Source organism: Alosa pseudoharengus, unplaced genomic scaffold, assembly GCF_046254945.1.
Source record: "Alosa pseudoharengus isolate Yale_2024_CS ecotype anadromous, Long Island Sound unplaced genomic scaffold, YU_APseudo_1.1 YU_APseudo_1.1_scf_15, whole genome shotgun sequence".
In the NCBI taxonomy this organism is placed as follows: domain Eukaryota; kingdom Metazoa; phylum Chordata; class Actinopteri; order Clupeiformes; family Clupeidae; genus Alosa; species Alosa pseudoharengus.
Genome location: NW_027468620.1, coordinates 11,133,812 through 11,153,985, shown reverse-complemented (window position 1 = coordinate 11,153,985; position 20,174 = coordinate 11,133,812). Strand labels below are relative to the sequence as shown.

The 20,174-nt window shown below is 41.5% G+C and overlaps 2 protein-coding genes across 2 annotated transcripts; one reads left to right on the top strand and one right to left on the bottom strand.

Moving 5' to 3' along the window:
- The first annotated feature begins 4,529 nt into the window (after positions 1-4,529).
- LOC143124850 (serum amyloid P-component-like) lies at positions 4,530-6,245 on the top strand. Its single transcript, XM_076286541.1, has 2 exons — positions 4,530-5,106; positions 5,416-6,245. Exons 1-2 carry the CDS (start codon positions 5,031-5,033, stop codon positions 6,042-6,044), a joined length of 705 nt encoding a protein of 234 aa, XP_076142656.1. The 5' UTR covers positions 4,530-5,030; the 3' UTR covers positions 6,045-6,245.
- Positions 6,246-9,051: 2,806 nt separating this feature from the next.
- On the bottom strand, positions 9,052-19,784 carry fkbp6 (FKBP prolyl isomerase 6). The gene is made up of 7 exons (XM_076286462.1): positions 19,779-19,784; positions 19,459-19,576; positions 18,443-18,645; positions 17,696-17,815; positions 17,257-17,454; positions 11,201-11,310; positions 9,052-10,016 (listed from the first exon to the last, which is right to left on the bottom strand). The coding sequence occupies exons 1-7, from the start codon at positions 19,782-19,784 to the stop codon at positions 9,938-9,940; spliced, it is 834 nt and encodes a 277-aa protein (XP_076142577.1). The 3' UTR covers positions 9,052-9,937.
- Between the last annotated feature and the right edge of the window lie 390 nt (positions 19,785-20,174).

Genomic DNA, 20,174 nt, shown 5'->3' with positions numbered 1-20,174 from the left:
GCTGGTGGCGGAGAGCGCGCCAGGGGCGAGCGAGGAAGAGAGCGGCGGCGAGAGCGGGAACAAGAGTGAGAGCGGCGCGGAGGACGGGCCACCAGAATTGCTAGTCGAAGTGGGGCCGGAAAGGCTGCCCCCGCCGGGGGAGAGACAGCGAGAGCTGGCAGCTCACTTCCGGCCCTCCTCGACGGGCCGACTGTGGGTCCCGGAGAGGAGCCCGTTTGTCGCGGGGGAGATGGAAGTGACGAGGAGGATGGGGAGCCTGGGCGGCCGCGCCTGCTTCGCGCCATATTGGAGCCACGAGGGGTGCGGGGACTTTTGGGTAGGAGAGAGGGTGGGGGCCCTCTAGAGTGTGACTGTTTTTTGTGTGGGGTTTTAACTTTTGGGTGCGTGTGAGGGGCACCGTGCAGTGCTAGGCGCTAGTTCTAGTTGGCCTGTTGGCCGGCGCCTTTTAAAAAAAAAAAAAAAAAAAAAAAAAAAAAAGTTCGTTGTGTGGAGTTCGATAGCACGACCATCTCGGGGGTCGTGCCTTCGCCGAGGCCGCGAAGGAGTGGAACGGGCCGGGAACAGAGCAGTACGGCTCTGCGAGATGGCAACACGAGGAGGGACGCCGAAGACGGTAGCTGCAGCGGGAGAGCTCAGCGCGGTCCGGTTGCTGTGGAGTCGGTGCCTGTCTGTCCCGGTCGGCGACTCGACGGAGCGGAGTGGCGTTGGTGCAGCTTCATCTGGCCCCCCTCAAACCCCGGTGCTTGGTACAGTGTCGACGGTTGTAAGGCCACCTTGGGCCCCGTCTGGAGAGGAGGAGTGCTGTGGTGACACGCCGCGGAAAGTGCAGCCTGAGGGCGCCTGCTGAGAGGGAGCTGGTGACGAGCGGGTCGGCCACGTGGCTGCTAGCACGCCCGAACTGGATTGCTAGCAGCGTGGCGCCCGTTGAGTGAGCTCCTGCGGCGTGCACCCCACGTGAGTTGGCGGTACTGTCGCACTGAACTGAGTGGCGGGCGACGCGCGCCGACGTTAGCATGTGGCTACCTCGTGGGCATTGCCGAGGACGGCAATGGCTTGTTGGGGAAGCTGTGTAACGTCGGCGCAAAAAGACAGTGTTCGCGTTCTCCCGCGCAGGGGATCCTGGGATACGAGAGCGAACATTTGGGGGGTTTATGTCGGTATTCTCCTTAGTTTTGTGTGTAATGTTAGCGTCTTTATTGTAACATGTTTCCCTTTTAGTTCTCCCTCGTGTGTGATCCTTTTTGTGTGGGAGGCTGCGTCCTCCCCTGTATGTGTAGTGTGTGTGCGTGCTTGACCTGCCCTGTTTGCATTGTGTTCTGTGTCTGTGTCCCTGCCCTCGTTCGTGAGCCAATAAAGCTTGCTCTGAATAACTCTTGGCGTCCTGAAACCTTTGAACGCTACAGTATCTATCTACAACGCTCAGGCGAAACCCAGTAACACTTGCTGATCGAGATGCATTCTCGCCTGTTCCGTATATAATGCGTTATCAATAGTGGTTATAATAATAAAGGGAATGTAGCCTACCTCTCCCAGGTGCAATCATTATCACCTAGCTCCTGAACAATGCTGAACTCAAATCTCGAAACTCGCCTGTCAACACCGGATATGCATTATCATAATAATAATTGAAGGAATAACCTAGGCTACCTCTCGCTCTAAATACACCCATTATCACAGTGAGACATTATACATTATGAACACAAATAGTTACTTCAAAACTTTTATTGACACGTCATATTTACAGGTTTTTGGTTCATACTTTTTGGTATGAGGCAGGTGTGAAGACTCAATACAAATTTAACTGAGGACATATGTACGCACAACTCGTTCTTACCATGCTGTGTTTAGAAAAATGTCCCAATTATTGCTGCCCTCGCAGCACCGAGTCACTTAGCTATAGGCTTGTAGCCTAAGTAGCCTAATAAGCAAGTAGGCTAAGCTAGTCTCTCAGCTATACCAACAGGTGTGCTGTGTGTGTTCTGGTGGATGATAAATGGAGCGATGCAATGGGCCAGCTTATCAAACTTCCCAGCAGACAGGCGAACGTACTTGTGGTGCTTTTTCCTTCATCAGCTCTTCCTTCGTTGAGTGCTCGCACATCCCACGTTATTCTTTTCTTCATGCGTTTCAGGCTTCTTTGGTGGTTGTGTCCTACTTTCAGGCTCGACGTACCGCCCCCAGTTGGTGGGGCAGAGTATCACAGTTAAGCCGTAGTGCGCAGGCGCTAACCTTAACGATTTAAAGTGCATTCAGGACAGCAGAATTTGGAGTATGCTTCACGTCCACGGCAAAAATGACGCACGTCTTGGACACGCGCAAATGTGACGCACGACCATGCCAGAGCCTTTAGAGTTCACAAGATGCGAGATATATGACGCAGAATATATGCGGCCGCTGCCTGTCACAGCTGCTTTTTGTTTACAAAGTGTAGCCTATGTATTATAGGCTAAAGAAGAGAAATCTATTGTGCGTAGGCTAATACTTGAAGTAGGATAGTCACGTAAGTGTGCACATACAGTATTTGTATGTGTGCTTCGAGTAAACACATTTATCTGTTTTCAACGTAATGCAGGCGCGCGGGAACATATTTTTGACCATGGGTGCTGAATAACAAAATAATGGATGTCCCACGATTTCTCCCCTAGCATGATATGATTTGAATTTAGACAGCTACGCCATTTCAACGCGGTGTATGAGTAGGCCTAAGAGCGAGAAGTTTTATAATGCCCTTGCCACTCCGACTCATCAATAAAAACTGCGTGCACACACACCAGACCAGCACTTGACTTTACATCATTAAACTATTTCAGTATATTGCTTTTCTGATTGTCAAAACCACACCTAACTTATGGCGTCTCCACTCCACAGCAAAAGTGTCCTAACCACGTTACAGCTGTTTCTATCTGAGCGACTCCAATAGTGAGAGGATTTCAGTGTCATATTTCGGTGGCACTAGCTAAGCTGTCGTGGAACTCGAGATGACATGTCTACTGATAGGCAACAGGTCTCACCAACACGAAATTCTAATTGCAAAAGATGCATCCTACCTCATCTGTTGTACTGTAGTTATTCGAAATTGGGCTTTTCACAATCCAACGATATATCCAAAGTGCGAACTAGTTGGTGATGGTTTATGAAAACTGCCAGTATGCATGCTACACGGAGTTCTGACAGGGCTGTGCATGGCCTAATAAACAGGCAAGATATAACCCACGATCGCCATGGTTTCGTTGTCAATTCGTGTTTGTGGTAATAATGACAGCAACAATAAAACCTTCTTCATCATTCTTGACAGATCACCAGCCTCCTCTGGATGGTCATATGCATAATTAGCCTATAGCCTACCTTTAGTTTTCATTTAATTTTAAACACGAATCTACTGTCTTTACTGCCGGGAGAGAAAAAAATCCTGTATTCTTTTCTGTAGCCTAATTCTGCCTAAGGCTATCAATGAACAGAAAACCGTGTTGGCTAACAATTTATTAAATACTCCTGTTATTGTCGTCAACGACGTTGCTGTAGGCTACTGCCTTTTCAGCGCCTTCTGCTTATGATGATTCAGTCTTTTGAATTCGTTTGGCCTTGCCATGCAGTTGTAGGCTACAACGTGCCATTCCCTTCATGTGTTTTATCAAAATGTTGTATGCCCTCATGGACAGTAGCTCCGTGATGTCTGCATCTTTCCATGTCGGAGATTTTCTGGACAGCACTATGCCACTCCATCATAACACTGGCATTTAAGTCAGATTTAACCACATGGACGCACGAAAGAAACGTCACCAACACGCCCTCTCACTAGGTGTGAATTTTAACCGCATGTTCTACGCCTCGTTCAGACACAGCACATTTACATAATGTCCGGAGGAAATACTAGGTCGGGGGTAGTATAAACACCGGGCGAATTCGGACTTCCATATGACCGGTTATGTCGTTCAGATATACGGCCCCACCGTTTAACATCGGCAGAACCTCCGGTCTTACACGTATGTCTGAAAGCGCTTATAGATTCAATGACTAATTGTTATCTGGGTAGAGAATGAAAAGTCATCAACACCAACTGAAAGGCCCCGTTTTGCAGGTAGCCTATTGCATTGCATATAATTAGGCTTTCTCTGCACTACATTTTCCAAAGGCCAGCTTTCGTGCTTGTGCCACAACTTCAGAACGGCTTGACGTAGGCTACATGCTTCAAATTTGGTGTGAACATTTGTATGGACTCAATGCTGAAGTCAAATATCAAGGTCAAACACACCTTGAGTGTGACATCTCAAAAACGCCAGACACACAAGGTTTTTTGGTAAGAGGGTTTGTATGAACTCAAAGATTAAGCGATTCAATGTTTTTTTTTTTTTTTCAGGAATCTCCCCACCAACATTAAGCCAGCAGCTTTCCATCCACTATTGTAATTCCTCTGGCATTACATTTCTAGTTATATACTGAAGTTCCACAGTTAGCCGTTTTACATTGGAGATTATTGGAGTTAGCTATCCTCAACATTGGGGTATTGGAAATTAATTAGGCTGGTAATGTACATAGTTTGACATCAGTCAGTTACATATACATATTTCTTTATAACCGTTGTGTCCTCAAAAAGGATTGAATGTCCTGTGAATTAATAACTAGGTGTAATGTGTGACTACTGGCTGTCTTTCCCATTTTTCCCATAGGAATCAATGATATAATGATGCACCATTATAGTACATAGGGGAGGGGCGAGCTTGCTCTGTTTTGTTTGGTATTTACTTTGAACATCAACAGAAGTGACGTCACGCAGGAACTAATAGTGCACCTTTAACAATAAGTCCTAACAGGATCTGAGACAGTGACTGTCAATGTTATCTGTCTAATCCGTTATGCCCTTCTATTGAGTCATATTTCTCATTCAAAATAGCAGAGCAAAGTTTGCTCACATCGCGTCTGGTTAGGACATGGTATAAGGGTTAATGACTGGGATAACTCGATGAGACACTCCCCAACCAGTATATAAGCAAGAACAATAGTTAGTCGCTAGAGAAAGCTAAACTGTTAGCATGGCAATTTCTGGAACCATGGGAGTCTTTATATTTCTACTGACACACTTTGTAACATCTTTAGCAGACAAGCAAGGTGAGTTACCAAACTTGACTCAAAATGTTACAGACCACTTTTTCAATTGCTATATTTATTAGAGATACTAATGTTATATTGCTGGATTTATATAATTTTGCAAATCTCTCTGGCTTGACTGTTTAAGTTAAATACACCAAAATGTGCTCCTCCAGATGGTATAGGCCTATAAGCCAGATCAATTGCTGATATCTAGCTATTATAGCTATTGAGCATCATTCGCAAAATCAAAGACCATTCTTTCAGTGGATGAGTTTATTTGAGAGACTGTATCAGTGTTTCATTGCTGAACTTCTATGTCTTTTGTAGATCTCTCTGGCAAAATGTTCACCTTTCCAGTGGAGTCTGATACAGCTCATGTAATCTTGGTTCCCAACCAGAGCAAGAGTCTGACTGCAGTGACCGTGTGTCTGCGTTTCTTCTCAGACCTGTCAAGACCTCAGAGTCTCTTCTCTTTCGCCACCCCAATCAATGCCAATGCATTCCTCCTTATGAAAAGGGAGTGGAAGGGTGTTATTGAAATAAATGAGTATGACAATGTTGTATTATTTAGGGAATTGGAATACATTGCCAATAGATGGAATTCTGTTTGTGCTACTTGGAATTCTCAAACTGGTATTGCCCAACTGTGGGTAAATGGGAAACCAAGCACAAGAAAAGGGGTACGACGAGGAAGAGACATCTCTGGAACACCCAGTATTATCTTGGGTCAAGACCAGGACAGTTATGGGGGGACGTTTGACAAAGCACAGTCTTTTGTGGGAATGCTTACAGATGTGCACATATGGGATAAAGTTCTTCCTTATCCTGAGATTGCTTTATACATGAACGGCATTCCACAGAAAACTGGGGGCAATGTGATCAACTGGAGCTCACTCGACTTTACCATTAAGGAATATGTGCTCGTAGAGGAGCTTGTGAATGGTTTAACTAATTAGCAGTCATTCAAAAATTGCAAAATGTATAAAATGTCTTCTATCTAATGTGTTCTTAATGCTTTATTCCAGTGTGTTTACTGTTCTGATATAAAGCAATGGAAAATAAAAAGAGCAAAAATAGACTATTGCATCTTGTTCTCATATCGCAATGTTCTCATAATTATCACTTGGTTATCATTGACTTCAAAGTCTGCCAGAGCACACCCCAGTCCTTAAATTGAGAAGCAAGGTCAATCCCAGTAAGCGTTCCAGTTCTTTTATGCCTCTGATGGCCATATACTGTAAGTCATCCTACCTTCTACACTATTGGCAGGGGAGAGAGCGGTCACCCCACACAATCAGGAAACCTGAGGGGTATTTCACAAAACCTAGATAAGGGATTAAGCTGGGATTTTTTGGTTATCCTGGAAGAATTTAGCCTTGAATTGGTTTCACAAAAGAGATGGCACATAAATGACCATGGGGATTTATTCTCTGCACCTAGTCTGGTCCTGAATACATTTATTAGGCCTACACTTGGCTTGTTCTAGTCGCTCCTACTCATCCTGGATTGGCGTTAGTGAAACAAGTTGAGCTAGGATGACCAGACAACTCTGTCAAACCTCGCTTTATCATTTATCTTGGATGTCTTAATTCTGCCTTTGTGAAATACCCCTCAGGTATCTGAGGTAATAAGCCTGTAAAGAGCCAGGTATGGGGTGCTGCTTTCATCCACAAACACACATCAATGTTGTTTCTAGGCTTTCTAAGATGCATGACAACTTGCGGGCCAATGCTGTTCTCTAGGCCCCATAACTAGCAACTACAGGAAAGAACAAGCTGGCATTCACACAGCAAGTCTCAGAAGAACTTCAAACTTGTTTCTGTTATGTTTAAAGCCTGCTAGAGCACTTGACTGGAGATGCCATATATCCTAAAATCCAGCGATAAAACAAAGCATCTGGACTCTATCAAAGATTAGTTCTCTGTAGCTGTCAATGCACCTCCGGTGTTGTTTGCACACCACCTGGCTCCCCAGCAATCTATTGCCTCTGTTTTAGACCTCTAGATTTTTATTATCACCAATGACAGAGAAAAAAGTGTCATTGCACATTCAAACTTCTGATGCACAAACCTTATTTTACCATCACTTGACTCCTTCATCAGGGCATATTTGGGACATTAGCCATCATTCTGAGTCAAGATTGGGATTTTTTTTTTTTACAGAAATGCTTACTGATGTGGGATTCAGTTCTTCCTTATCCTGAATTTTGTTTACATCTGAAGCCCGGTCCATAGGACACTAATGGCAATGTAATCAACTGGAATTCACTAAACTTCACTTAAGGACCCAGAGTTATATAATTGTGGTTAACACCAGGTGAAGTGTTCAGATCCCCGGCAAACTGAGTACCCATATGTCAGAAATTAACTTAATTTTCTTGTATTTGGAGGGCGACTATGAATTCTCTCATAACTAAGAAATAAGTCATGTTACTTGATAAGGGCTTGCAAAGGTTAATCATTAAGCAGAGGAAGAGAAGAGAAAAGCCAGGGCAGAGAGAAATTAACCAGAGCACCCATAACCATTAAATGGAGAGTGAAAGGTCGAACCCTGGCTAATGCTGCCCCCTAGGGCCCATGTCTAGAAATAGTTTGGGACTGGGGTTGGAATTAAAAGGTGCTATATGTAACAACGAAAACACTAGTGTTTAAAATGGGCATTTCAGTTCAAAATCAAAACATTTGAGAGCAATAACTAGGCTGACCTAGGGGGTATTCCATCAACGTCGCTAATGAAGGCGCTTAATAGAAATAGCCTGGCTTGAACTAGCGTAGACTTTCACATGAGGCTGAAGCCGTTCCATTAACTCAAGTTCGCTGCATCTTACCCTTGTTTATTCAAGCGAGATTTAGGTCAGCTTCATCTCTGCTCATGTATGATGTAGTAAAGTAGACCAAAACACTAGGCTAGATTGACAAAAAGAGGATACATAAAAATAAGGAATTACTAGAGGATTTCTAGTTAGATTTACAAGCAGCATCTACAGGATTTTAATTGAAAGTCAACTGAAGACAGAAAAAAAGAAATTAGATATTAGCCTGTCTTGGTTATATAAATGGGAGGATAATGAAAGCCTGCATTTAAACAATGATAATGGTTCGAAATGAATTGCAAGTTTGAATGTCTTCCCTTTTTTTAACAAAACGAGTGAAAGAATAAATAGCATGACCTCAAAACAACTTGGCATAGGCTATTACAAATCATTGACTCACTCTTAATTTAAAAAGGTTCACTCCATAGCCTATTGTCTGAAAAACACAAACTCAAAACATAAACAGTATTTGCAGACTTTAAATGAAAGTTTGAATTATGAATATCCTGGCTGTACCATTGCAGTGAAGCCAGTATTTGAAAATATTTTTTTTCTTTAATCTCTGATGGCATATTATGGTCATTTTATGATTTATTATAATAAATGTCTTACATATAGCACCTTTTAATTAAGTTCATGGTCTCCCACAAATTTATAAGTGGTTTAAAGGTGCTCTAAGCGATGTTATGTGGTTTCTAAGCTAAAACACTTTGTCACATACAGCAAACATCCCCTTGCCATCTGCTAGCTGCCTGTGCCCTGAATACTTCTGTAAAAAAACCCCGCAATCTCTGTGGACAGCCCAGGCTCCAAAAACAGCAACAAAAACAACTTAACTGACTGTTCCAGCCAATCACCACCAAGATGCACGTTTAAGAGAGTTTCAATTGCACAGGAGGGGGGGGGCGAGCTAGTTTTGTTTGAACGTCAACAGAAGTGACATACCCAACATCACTTACTGTAGAGCACCTTTAATTACATGCACAGCCCATTCCTCATAGACCACTGCTAGTTCCTTTGTTTTGCACAATATAAAATGGGAACAAATCGAAAGCAATCAGACCAGACAAATTTTACTCCGTCTCTATGAACCAGACTATGTTCCGTTCTTGTGCCAAATGTACAGAATATGAGTTTGTTCAAAATGCTGATTGTATATTTATTTCTAAATATTTTTGTTCAAGTGTGTTTCATCCATATCAAGGAAACAGTTAGGAGGGAAAAATACTTTACTTGAGTACATTGCAATTGTACCATACCACATCACTTCTTTCTATGGTGTGCTATGAAAAACAGAAAATGGGTTGCTGTTATATGCAAATAACCACTATATTGTAAAAGTACAATACAGAATTCAAAAAATCTTTGACAACAGTGAAAATGAAGAGCTTGATATTTGTGTTGTTAAAACAAAATTGACCAATTGTCATTGCTTTCGAAGTCCAATTCTTAAAAAAAAAAAAGTCTAATAGCTTGATTAATGTTGTAACACATAAGCACACCAGTTGACTAGTAGTAGATAGTGTTTTCATAATGTTTAATTCCAGCCTTTTACTGAAAGTCTATATCTCTTAACTACAACTTAAGCCATCCTTACACCAGAAGACTTTGAAAGATTGTAGTCTTTTGAGTAAAGCTTGAATGGGGGGCATTAGTTAAAGGACTCCAATCTTTCAAGAATCTTTTCCAAATTTTGTCAAAGTCTTCTAATGTATGGGTAGCATTAACTGTGTTAAACTACAAATACTAGGAGAGGGAAGTGATCCTTCTACTATTTATCAATAGTAATATCAAATTAATGAACCAACGTACATACATACAGTAAAAAAATAACAATAATGGTGCAAGCAGGGTTCACTTAAGTATGTGAATGACTTAACTAACATCAACTTCCAATTTTTTTTCAGGTAGCTTCCTTATTCTAAAAAATATTTTAACTTACTAATTAATTGCCATTAGATGAAATGAAACATCATCCTGAAGCTTTTAATACTTTGTTTACCAACATTTGCATTTAGGTGGACCCTTCTTTTACTCTCAATGTCTTGATGACTTCAGGTTTGCAAACATCTTGGAGCACATTTCTTTCTCTTTCTCCAAGCATTCACTGTAGGACCTGCACAGGTTAAAGATTTTTAAAAAAAGAGAGCTGAGGGGACAGTTGAAGACAAATAAATCAAAACAAAACAAACTAATAAGAGAACTACGGCAGAATGATTAAAATCTATAGATTACGTCACAAGGTGCGAAAATTACTTCAGCTCAATCTTAATTTTCCTTGACTGTTGACTGTGACTGTTCGCTTTTATAAAGGCCTATTCACACTAATTATTTGCGACAAGACAAAACAGTTGCAGAGGCAAGTTGCAGTGGTGTGAATGTTGCAAGACGTTGCCAGCTCTTGCGAGCCATTTCAAAGGATTTGTCATGTCAAATCACAGTTACAAGGTTTTAGAACACTTTCATCTCACAGCATTTGTGAGGTGTTGTCACCTACCAGTACAGCAGAATTCACACTGCCCATAAAATTTGAGTTTGGGAAATTTGGTCTGGAGTCTCTCCACTGAGAAGTCTCTATCCCCAACCCAGAGTTGTTTGGGCCAATCAAATCGTTTGGGAGGGCTTTATATGATGATGGACAGATGAACAACAATGGCAAGACAGTCACATCACCTGAGCGTGCTTGAGTTGATTTTGTTTACAAGAAAACAATCAGAAAACAGCGATTAAGGCATTAGTCGAGAATGATGTGCTTGGCTGTTTTCATATTTCGTTTCACATTTCGTTGCTCTGACTGGTTGGGTTTATCCAATTGCATGCAAAGGGCATTTTTTCCCCTGTATTGGTTGAAACAGACTTATCAAATCCAAATGGACTGCCACCAGACTCAAATTCTGAATAAAATCTGAGTCTAGCTACACCAGGCTAGTGTGAACCTCCAGTGTTTTAGAATGTGTTGCAGCAAGATGCTGGTTTAAAGAGCCTTGCAACTCATCTGGTTGCAAATCTTTGATGCAGGTTGATCTAAAGCCAGCTATGTACAGTATATTTCTTTTTTTTAAAGCTGTTTGCTAAGTGAAGTAGTATACTGCAGCCAACTCGCACTGAAATAATAATAATAATTCAAAATCAGGAAGAGCAATCCCCTTGAAAACATTTTTACACTAATACAAAACATTTCATTGGAAATTGTTGGCAAACTAAAAGTAGGCAATTTGATTTAAAACTAACTCAGCCTTGGGTGTGATACTAGGTACATAGGCTATCTACCATACTGATGTAAAAAAGATGACCACTCACTCTTGTAGTTTCAGCAGTAGGTTGTTGATGTCCTTGTTGAATGGCATTTTTATCTGTGCCTTTGTAAGGAAATCCGCAGCCTTTTCATGATCCCCAAGTTCGAGGTATGCCTAAGGAATTAAAGGGACACTTCACCAATTAGCATTAAGCTTTGTATCAGTAGAAAGCCGGTAGTATTTTCTAAAAAATCCTCCGATGATGCAAAATCATCATTTTGAGTCTTCGGAGGATCTTTTGGGCAGAGGCTGGAAACTACTGTACATCTCTAGTTCCGTATGTTTATGTTTTCAACCCGCCCATAAGGGGTGGGCTTTCTTTTACTGTCTATGGGTGTGTGCCATCTTTCTTTTAAGCTAAGCTAACAGGCTAGGCTCTTGCTCTGCGGAGAAAGCTGATAAGTAACAACGATGGCGGATGGTAATTTTGAAACTGATGTGGCAAATGGGGAAATGGGGATGTGCGAACCCGATGCTTGTGACTACCTGTACGAGGCGCAATACAACGAGGAACAGTTGAGGATGATTGAGGAGCAGGACTGCATCAAGACCTGCCTGTCTGTTAGTAGGAATAGCCCAGGCCAGCTCGAGCTGGGGCAGACTGGTGGTGTCAATCCTCTCGCCAAATCGGCTGAGGAAACGGCAGTATGAAGAGCACCATAGCTTTACGCCACACATAGGCCTCTTCTCAAACCTCTATTTGCATACGGCCTCTCTCCTCGGTCCTCCAGCTCGTGCCCCGGAAGTCGTTTAAAGCCTGACGTCATCGAGGACATCTCATTCATCTAATTGCAACCAGGAGGCAAGACCGAGGCGAGAGGAAGCAGGTGGAAGGCCCGATAGGCAAGGAAACACAAGAATATCCGACGCGGAAGCATTTTCAGTTGGAATTATGCGATCATTGGTCCAAGCAGCCAAGGTAAAAAGTTCCCTCCCACGTCTGTCAACTTTCTGTTTCAAACAAGTTCGCAGAGATTTATTTGCGTCAATAAACTTAGATAGACCACAAAAAAGACCTTTATATGCTGGAATTATCATGAACTACCTTGCAAACTTTTAAAAAAAAAAAGTTCATACCTGATTTGTTCACGCATTGTATAATAAGTAGGGTTGGGCGATGTCCCCTAAATTGGCATTTGACGATGTGTACAGTAAAACATCATGATGGACGATGATATCGTCGGGGGGGTAGTAGTGTAGTAAACACTACCATATATATATATATATACACACATATATATATATTATATAGGCTATACGGCCTGATGAAAGTAGACAGCTAAGAGAGACATACTGACCAGGCTACCGAAGTTGTGTGGAAGATCTGCTCCAAGAAAATCGTTGTGAAAGACGGATAGACAATCAATCTGAACACTTGCGTGTGCACCAACCAGCGGAATATTACACATTGCCAGCCTTCGCTGGGCCTAGCAAAAAAGCAACTTAAGACTACCATCATGGTCACTCATTTAAAATCTTCAGTAGTACGCTATGCAGCATCCCACGTTATCAGGCTACCGTCTATGCTGACTATGAGGGAGGCGGGAAGTGAAAGTAAAGGGCTGTGATCGCGCAGTCCAAGCTATAAATAACGAATCCCGATTACCATACCGCTGCTGTCTGGGACTTCTGCTAAATGCATGAAATACAAGCCTTACTGTGAAAGACGGATAGGCTACCTTCTGATCCTATAATTAACGAAAGAAATGGTTTATTTTAACACAGAGGAGAAGGACACATTTGGCGCTCGCTGTAGCCTCGCAAAAATATTTGAGCGCTAGTCGTAGCCTAACAATAATAATTCTATAGGACTATTTTATGCTAAAACATTAGGCTACCGGTACATATTTTACGTCCAATGTAGGCTATAGGCCTGCGAGACATGTAGGCTACAAAAAGACAATTACACATTCATGTCAGTCAGGAATGATTTGAATAAGACGGTAGACTAATAAGTCCTTTATTTGACAAGACGGTAGACGAATATGTGATAACTGTTTGGCTGACAGCCTTTAAAGTAGGCTCAATTTCATTTCCAGGGAAAGGTTTTTTTTATGTTTTAGCCTGTTACACCAGGAATTAGTGACTGGCATGTGGGGGCGTGGCATTACGATGGTTGCTTCCCATCGTGATGCCTGTCAACCATCACGATGAACGATGATATCGTCCATCGGCACAACCCTAATAATAAGTATTCATGTCTCGAGAACTATCAAACATTATCTCATTATTAGGGTCAATAAGTTTGTTAGAGAGTCCATGTTCAGCTGAACTTCGCAACGGGAGCAACGCAATGGACCCACAATTCAGTTCAGCAACGGATGGCGTAAGCCCATGTAAAGTGAACAGGATGTGTCTCCAGCACTGCAAAGCATGCAACGGTGTGCGGGAGCCGTAAGAGGTGATGCGCTGCATCATCAGTAATTGACGTCTCTTAAAAGTGATGCGTGAGTGAGCAGGACATCTCATCTCTCATATCGGTCTCTCCTTCATTCCTCCATCCTCCTATCGTTCCTTCCTTGTTTCCTTCACAACAGTAGGGGCTAGGACCGGAGGAAGGAAGGAAGGAAGGAAGGGAGGGAGGATAGACAAAAAGACAAATGAGAAGAGGCCATGGACAGGGGGGTCCTGGATACATATTTCAGGAGGATCCAGAATGCAAGAGACTGTGGAAAGGCAATCATCTTGTTTTGTCTGCCTGTGTTCAGAATATCAGCGGATTCAGGGTACCCGACGGTCAGTAGCCAAACATTACTGCGGCTATCAATACACTGTTGATGCATAATTTTAGAATCCTTATTAATGCCAAAATGTTACATTGAGTCCCTCTGTGTGCTTGTAGCTTAGACCTAGGCTACTTCCTGGGGGAGTGGCTTGGTAGGGCAGTGAAGAGAAGTGAAAGACAGGAAATTCTGGGAGTTGTTGGCTTTCATCCACGGGCCAAAAATTATTTTTTGCCTTTTTCTCGGTCAAGAAGGCACAGACTTTAATGATGATTCCACATTTTTACTACATAAATGACAATTACACAGTCATCTTCCCAGCGGTGAAATGCTCCTTAAAGTATGTGAAAATGTATTTCCCTCCCACACTGTCTGAATAATCACCTGAAAACACCTGTCAAACTGATCCAAAAGGTCACCATAATGAGAAGCTGCCCTCAGGTAGTAACATACAGCACCTGCATTAACATTATGTGCATCAACATGACCTCAACATGACCTCAACCATGGCTTATTTGCTTGGCCAATGAAGGTACAATTGCACTACTCTTGGTTCCTAACCACTGGGAAGAACCTTTACCCAAAACAGGAACCAAAAAGGCCCCACTAAGTATGGTTATAGGAACTATTATTGTCCCCATTTCTATGCAGTGTGAACACAAAAAAACAGGGTATGTATAGTTGCTATGGGGGTAGTTATTCTTTCACACAAACTAGGACTGAGTGGCCTGTGCACAGAGGAGAGGGGCGTGTGGAGTGTGGGGTTTAAAGAAGCAGCCTGAATCAGTGTGCTGTATGAGTTGAAATTGTATCTATTTCCAAAAACCCTATTTCTTAACGGAATGTGGCAAAATAATATTTTTTTCTCGATTATACTATTTTCGTGATTGTTTGGAGCCAAAATTTAGATTGAAATTGAAATTCGATTAATTGCACAGCCTTAAAACATACGGGCATTTGTGGGCGTTTTCCGGGCATTTTTGGGCGGTAACCAGGTACGCCATGTTGTTGGAGGTGCAAACAAATGCTGCATCGCTATTGGGATCACATTAGTAAGGAACTGGCTCAAGGGTTATACAAGTATTTTTATGTGTTTAGTTATAAAAGCGCAGTTTTTATAGTTATCCATGTGTGTTCACTTCTGGTTCCATAGCTATCATTTTGGTAACTATAACTAGCTATTTGAAGTCATTAGAACACTAAACATCGGAGGTGCCAAATGTTGAGTTACTCCAGATTTTTTGACCTTAATCTCTCCTATGATATATTGCTATTGTCTATCAAAAGTAAGGTGCCCGTTTCAAACTTAACTGATGGTCAAATCAACAAAAATCCAATATCGTTTGCACCTCCAAGTGGTCTGTGACGCAAGTTTGTGTGAAAGAATAGGAAGGAACTACAACCCCAAAACAGAAAAAGTTGGGACATTGTGTAAAATGCAAATAAAAACAGAATGTCATAATATACAAGTCTCGTAAACCCATATTTAGCAGCAAAAAGGACATAGACAACATATCAAGTGTAATGAAAATGAAAATTTGGACTATTTCATGGAAAGTATATGTTAATTTTGTATTTGATGCCAGCAACATGTTTCAAAAAAAGTTGGGACGGGAGCATGTTTACCACTGTGCTGCTTCACCTCTTCATTTTACACAATTCTGTAAATGTTTAGGAACTGAGGAGACCATTGGCTACAGTTTTGATAATGAAATGTTGTCCTATTACTCCCCGATATAGGATTTCAGTAGCTCAACAGTATGGGGTATTCTTAGTCATGCTTTTCATTCCATTATGCACCTAATTTGACAAATCTGGACTGCAGACAGGCCATCTTAGCACCTGGACTCTTCCTCTATGGAGAAATACTATTTAAATATGTGCAGAATTCATTTTGGCATTGTTTTCCTGAAATATTCAAGGTCGTCCCTGAAAAAGACATTGCCTGGATGGCAGTATATGTTGCTCAAAACCTGTATACATCATTCAGAATTGATTGTGCTTTGCCAAATGTACAAGATGCCCATGCTGTAGGCATTAATGCTCCTCCACACCGTCATAGATCTTGGGTTTCGAACTGAGCACTAAAACAAGTTGGGTAGGTTGGATACTTAGATAGGCCCTCTCCTCTTTAGCCCAGATGAGTCCATGATTTCCAAAAAGAATGGCAAACTTTGATTGGTCTAACCACAGGACCCTTTTCCACATTACCTCAGTCCATTTTAAACAAGCTCAGGCCCAGATAAGAGGGTGGTATTTTCTGTATCATGTCTCAATACAATTTTAGCTATTACAATTTTGGCTGCAGTTTTTTAATTGAGTATCAAACTGGGCACATAGACAATGGTTATCAGAGGTTTTCCTGAGCCCATACAATGACAGGTCTGGAGACAGGTTTGATGTTGATGCAATGCCATCTGAGGTCCAAAAGACCACGGCCATCCAATTTGTTTTTCAGCTGTTTCCCCTGTTTGCAAAGATTTCTCTGGATTCTCTGAATGTTTTAATAATATTTTGTCCTGTAGATGATGAACTCCCTAAATACATCACAATTTCATGTTAAGAAGCATTAAAATTACATTGTTTCATCATTTGTGCACACAGGTTTACACAGAGTGATGAATACCCCTACATCTTTACTTCTAAGAGACCCTGCCTCTCTAGGATGCTCTTTTTCATACCCAATCGTGTTGCCAGTTACCCTAATTAGTTGTGAAACATTCTTCCTTTTGTTTTCTTTATCATTACCCAACTTTTCCAGCATTTTGTTACCCACGTCCCAACTTTTTTTGAAACATGTTGCAAATTCAAAATTAACATATATTTTCCATGAAAGTCAAATTTGTCATTTTCAACATCCATCCATGTCATTTCCTTTTTGCAACTAAATATGAGTTTAAGAGATTTGCAGATTATTGCATTCTGTTTTTATTCACATTTTACACAATATCCCAACTTTTTCTGTTTTGGGGTTGTATTACTTTAATCCAGTACTTTTTGTCAAATTACGCAAAATGTTCAATCTTCCAGCTGTTTGTTCTATGTTTATGTGCCAAAAAAACAAATTTATTTGTTCATAAATCTTTCTTGAATCTTGGTCTATACCTTTACATATGTAGAGAGTTTAAAGAGAGCTGCAAAAGAGAGTTGGAAATTAACTTTTTAAAATGTGAATAGTGAATTTCACAAATAGTCAAATTCACAAAAAAATGACTCAGCCAATTTCATATTTTAGCATTTGGCTAGTGCTAACTGTTCCCTGCTCATACACAACTTTGATGTTTAAGTTCACTTTCACATTTCACCTGCAGATATCAACAGTACTCCTGGCACTAACCTGGCCACAGCGGTAGAGTGCTTTGGCATTGTTGGGATCCATTTCTAAGACCCTCTGCCCATACTTCAAGGATGTGGTCGGCCTTTCCAGTCGAAAGTAGGTCAGGGAAAGATTGAGCAGGACGGCCACCAGTGCTGCCTCAACACTGCTCTTTTCCTCCTCTCTCAGCGCCTCACGGTTCTCAAGGAGCGTCACGCCCTGCGGCACAGATCAGAAATCCACTTAACTCGCTGTACACAAATCTACAAATCGTTGTACAAAAATCATATGGTCTATTGTGGTCTCTTATCGGAAAAATAAGAAACTTTAGTAGAGAACAGAGAAAATATAGCCTTTGTAACACAGATACTGTAAGTTTTAGTTGGAGTTGCACCTCAGCTGAAAACCACCACAAAGGTGATCACTTATGAATCTGAAAGTCATCCTTCATTACTGATACCTGTTTGTAACGGTCTTTGGCGTCCTCATAGCGACTCTGCCTGAAGCAGCGATTGCCAAAAAAGCGCTGTGTATTGACAACGTCAAGCACTGTGGCCAAAGGGACATCATTCTGCTCCTCCTGTTGATACATGTCCAAATGTCCGTCAAACATCAATGTGACTCAAGTCAGATTGCCTGCGTTATGTATAACCCTGGACACACTGATGGTTGGCAGCCTGGCGAGAGGGGGCAGACTGCCCTGGGATATTTGTGACCGGTTGAGGAAATTCTTCCTCTTTATGTTCTCGGCCAGACACATGGATTAAATTCACAGTTTACAATACCGTATTTTCTGGACTATAAGTCGCATCGGAGTATAAGTCGCACCAGTCAAAAAATGTTTCATGAAGAGGAAAAAAACATATATATATAAATATATATATATATGTTGCACCTGAGTCGCAGGACCGGCCAAACTATGAAAAAAAGTGCGACTTATAGTCCGGAAAATACGGTACTCGTATTTTTATTACATTAAAACACTAAAATGTACTTAGATGTTATGATATGGAAATGATGTTAAAGCCCATGGACCAAGGGCAATGATAAAGATGCTTGAACGAAAATAAGCTAGACTTTTCAGAAGGTTTAACTACTAGAGGATTTCAAGAGAAAGACCTCAAAGTAATCATTACACTGTTGCCTATAGTTTTGCCTTTCTTCACCACACATTTTCTCATCAGTCAACTGCAAAAATCTTCCTCACCGGTGACAGTGCAAAGAATTCGTCAACCTTGGCTGAGTCCAAGAAGTCAATCACGTGAACTTCATAAAACACGGTGGCAGATGATGGTATCAGTGGAGGACAGCCCATGTCCCCATATGCATATTTGGGCTTGAAGAGAAAGTGGGCCAACTCGCCCTTCTTCATGGTCAGGAGGCCTACCTCCAGTCCCCACAGTGTCACATCTAGGGTAATAAGAAGAGAGGGGAAACATGAGAAAGAACCAGCAATTAACAGAATAAACAGACATTATAGATGGTGTCCACCAACTAAAAGCAACATGATGACACCTGGTACTCTCTAAAGCAGGGGTCTCAATCAAGATAGCTCACAAGCTAGGCTCCCTGCCTGTTTCAGAGTAGCTCACCAAAAGGTTCAAGGAAAATGTTCATGAATCTGTCATTTGGTAAATTGGTTAAAATGCCTATCAAATCAAGCTCATAGTCTACAAACAGAGAAGATAAATGAGTTGAAAGGAGCTTAAAATGCATGCAAAGCTTAGGTTATTCGGCTGTTTAGGGCAGAGATCAGCTATGTCTAATAACTAATAACCTTAACATTGGTAGTTCTCAGCCATGTTCATTTTGTCAAAGTAGCTCTTGGAGGGAAAAAGTTGTTGAAGACCCCTCTAAAACTCATTTAAAAGGACATGTTCTATCGCATAGCTTCAACATGCTGTGTTTGTTAGTTGTGGGGCATGATGCACAAACTGGGTTATGTCTGCAATTCTTAGTAGATCTCTCACCTCTTCCTAGCTTCATCATTCTAGGATGTTTCAATTTGTTGGTTGTCTCGAACGGGTCATCAGAGTATTCAAGATATCCCGAAAGATTTACTATGAAACAGATTTATTTTGGGCAAAACCTTTCAGTGACATATAACATGTGTGACACCACTGTAATTAAAATATTAATTTTCAAAAACTGACTACGCACTTCTTCCGTGTTCAATTATTATTACCGGTATCTAACGATTTAGGCCATCACTAGCCATGCTACCTGATACTGACGCGTCCCTTGGGACAAGAGGCCCTTCTCCAGGCTGAATAACCCTTTTCAAAATTCCTCCATCTCCCAAAATATCTTGCATCTGCGCTGCAAGACGTTCGAATGGCCTCTGTATGTGGCAAGCAAAAGGTAGGCAAAGATACAAACACAAAACATGTTCTATTAGGCTACACAGTAGTATGCATTTTAGCATTTGAGCTAGCGAATAGCTCTATAGCACTTTGAAGGTTGGCTTTGATTAACACGTGTGCACATATAGAGGCCTGACAAGAATCCCGCCATGGGGTATTAAACAAAATTGCCTATCTCACCTGCATTGTTTCACTGTATTTCAGTCGGAGTATTAGTTAAACCTGAAAACAGACTGCTATGATACAGACATATATTTGTAGGTTGCTGTCAACTTGGTAAAGCCAGTGGAAGATGGTCTCGCTAACTTCTTTTGCAGCAGCACCAAGTGAGTGTGTGATGTCAGCGACAATAAAATTACAACTCAAATAGGCTACCCAACAGTGTCAGGCTGCATGAGAAAATCCAAGTTTTGCGTGGAGGCGATAAATAAAAACAAATGCAGAGATCAGATGCCAAGATTAGTGTAATGCTTAGATTAGGTGAAATAAATGAAATATACATAGTCTTGTTTTACACATAAAATGTAGCCTACTAATCTAAACGTTTGTATCAATAATAAGCTGCTAGGATAAGGG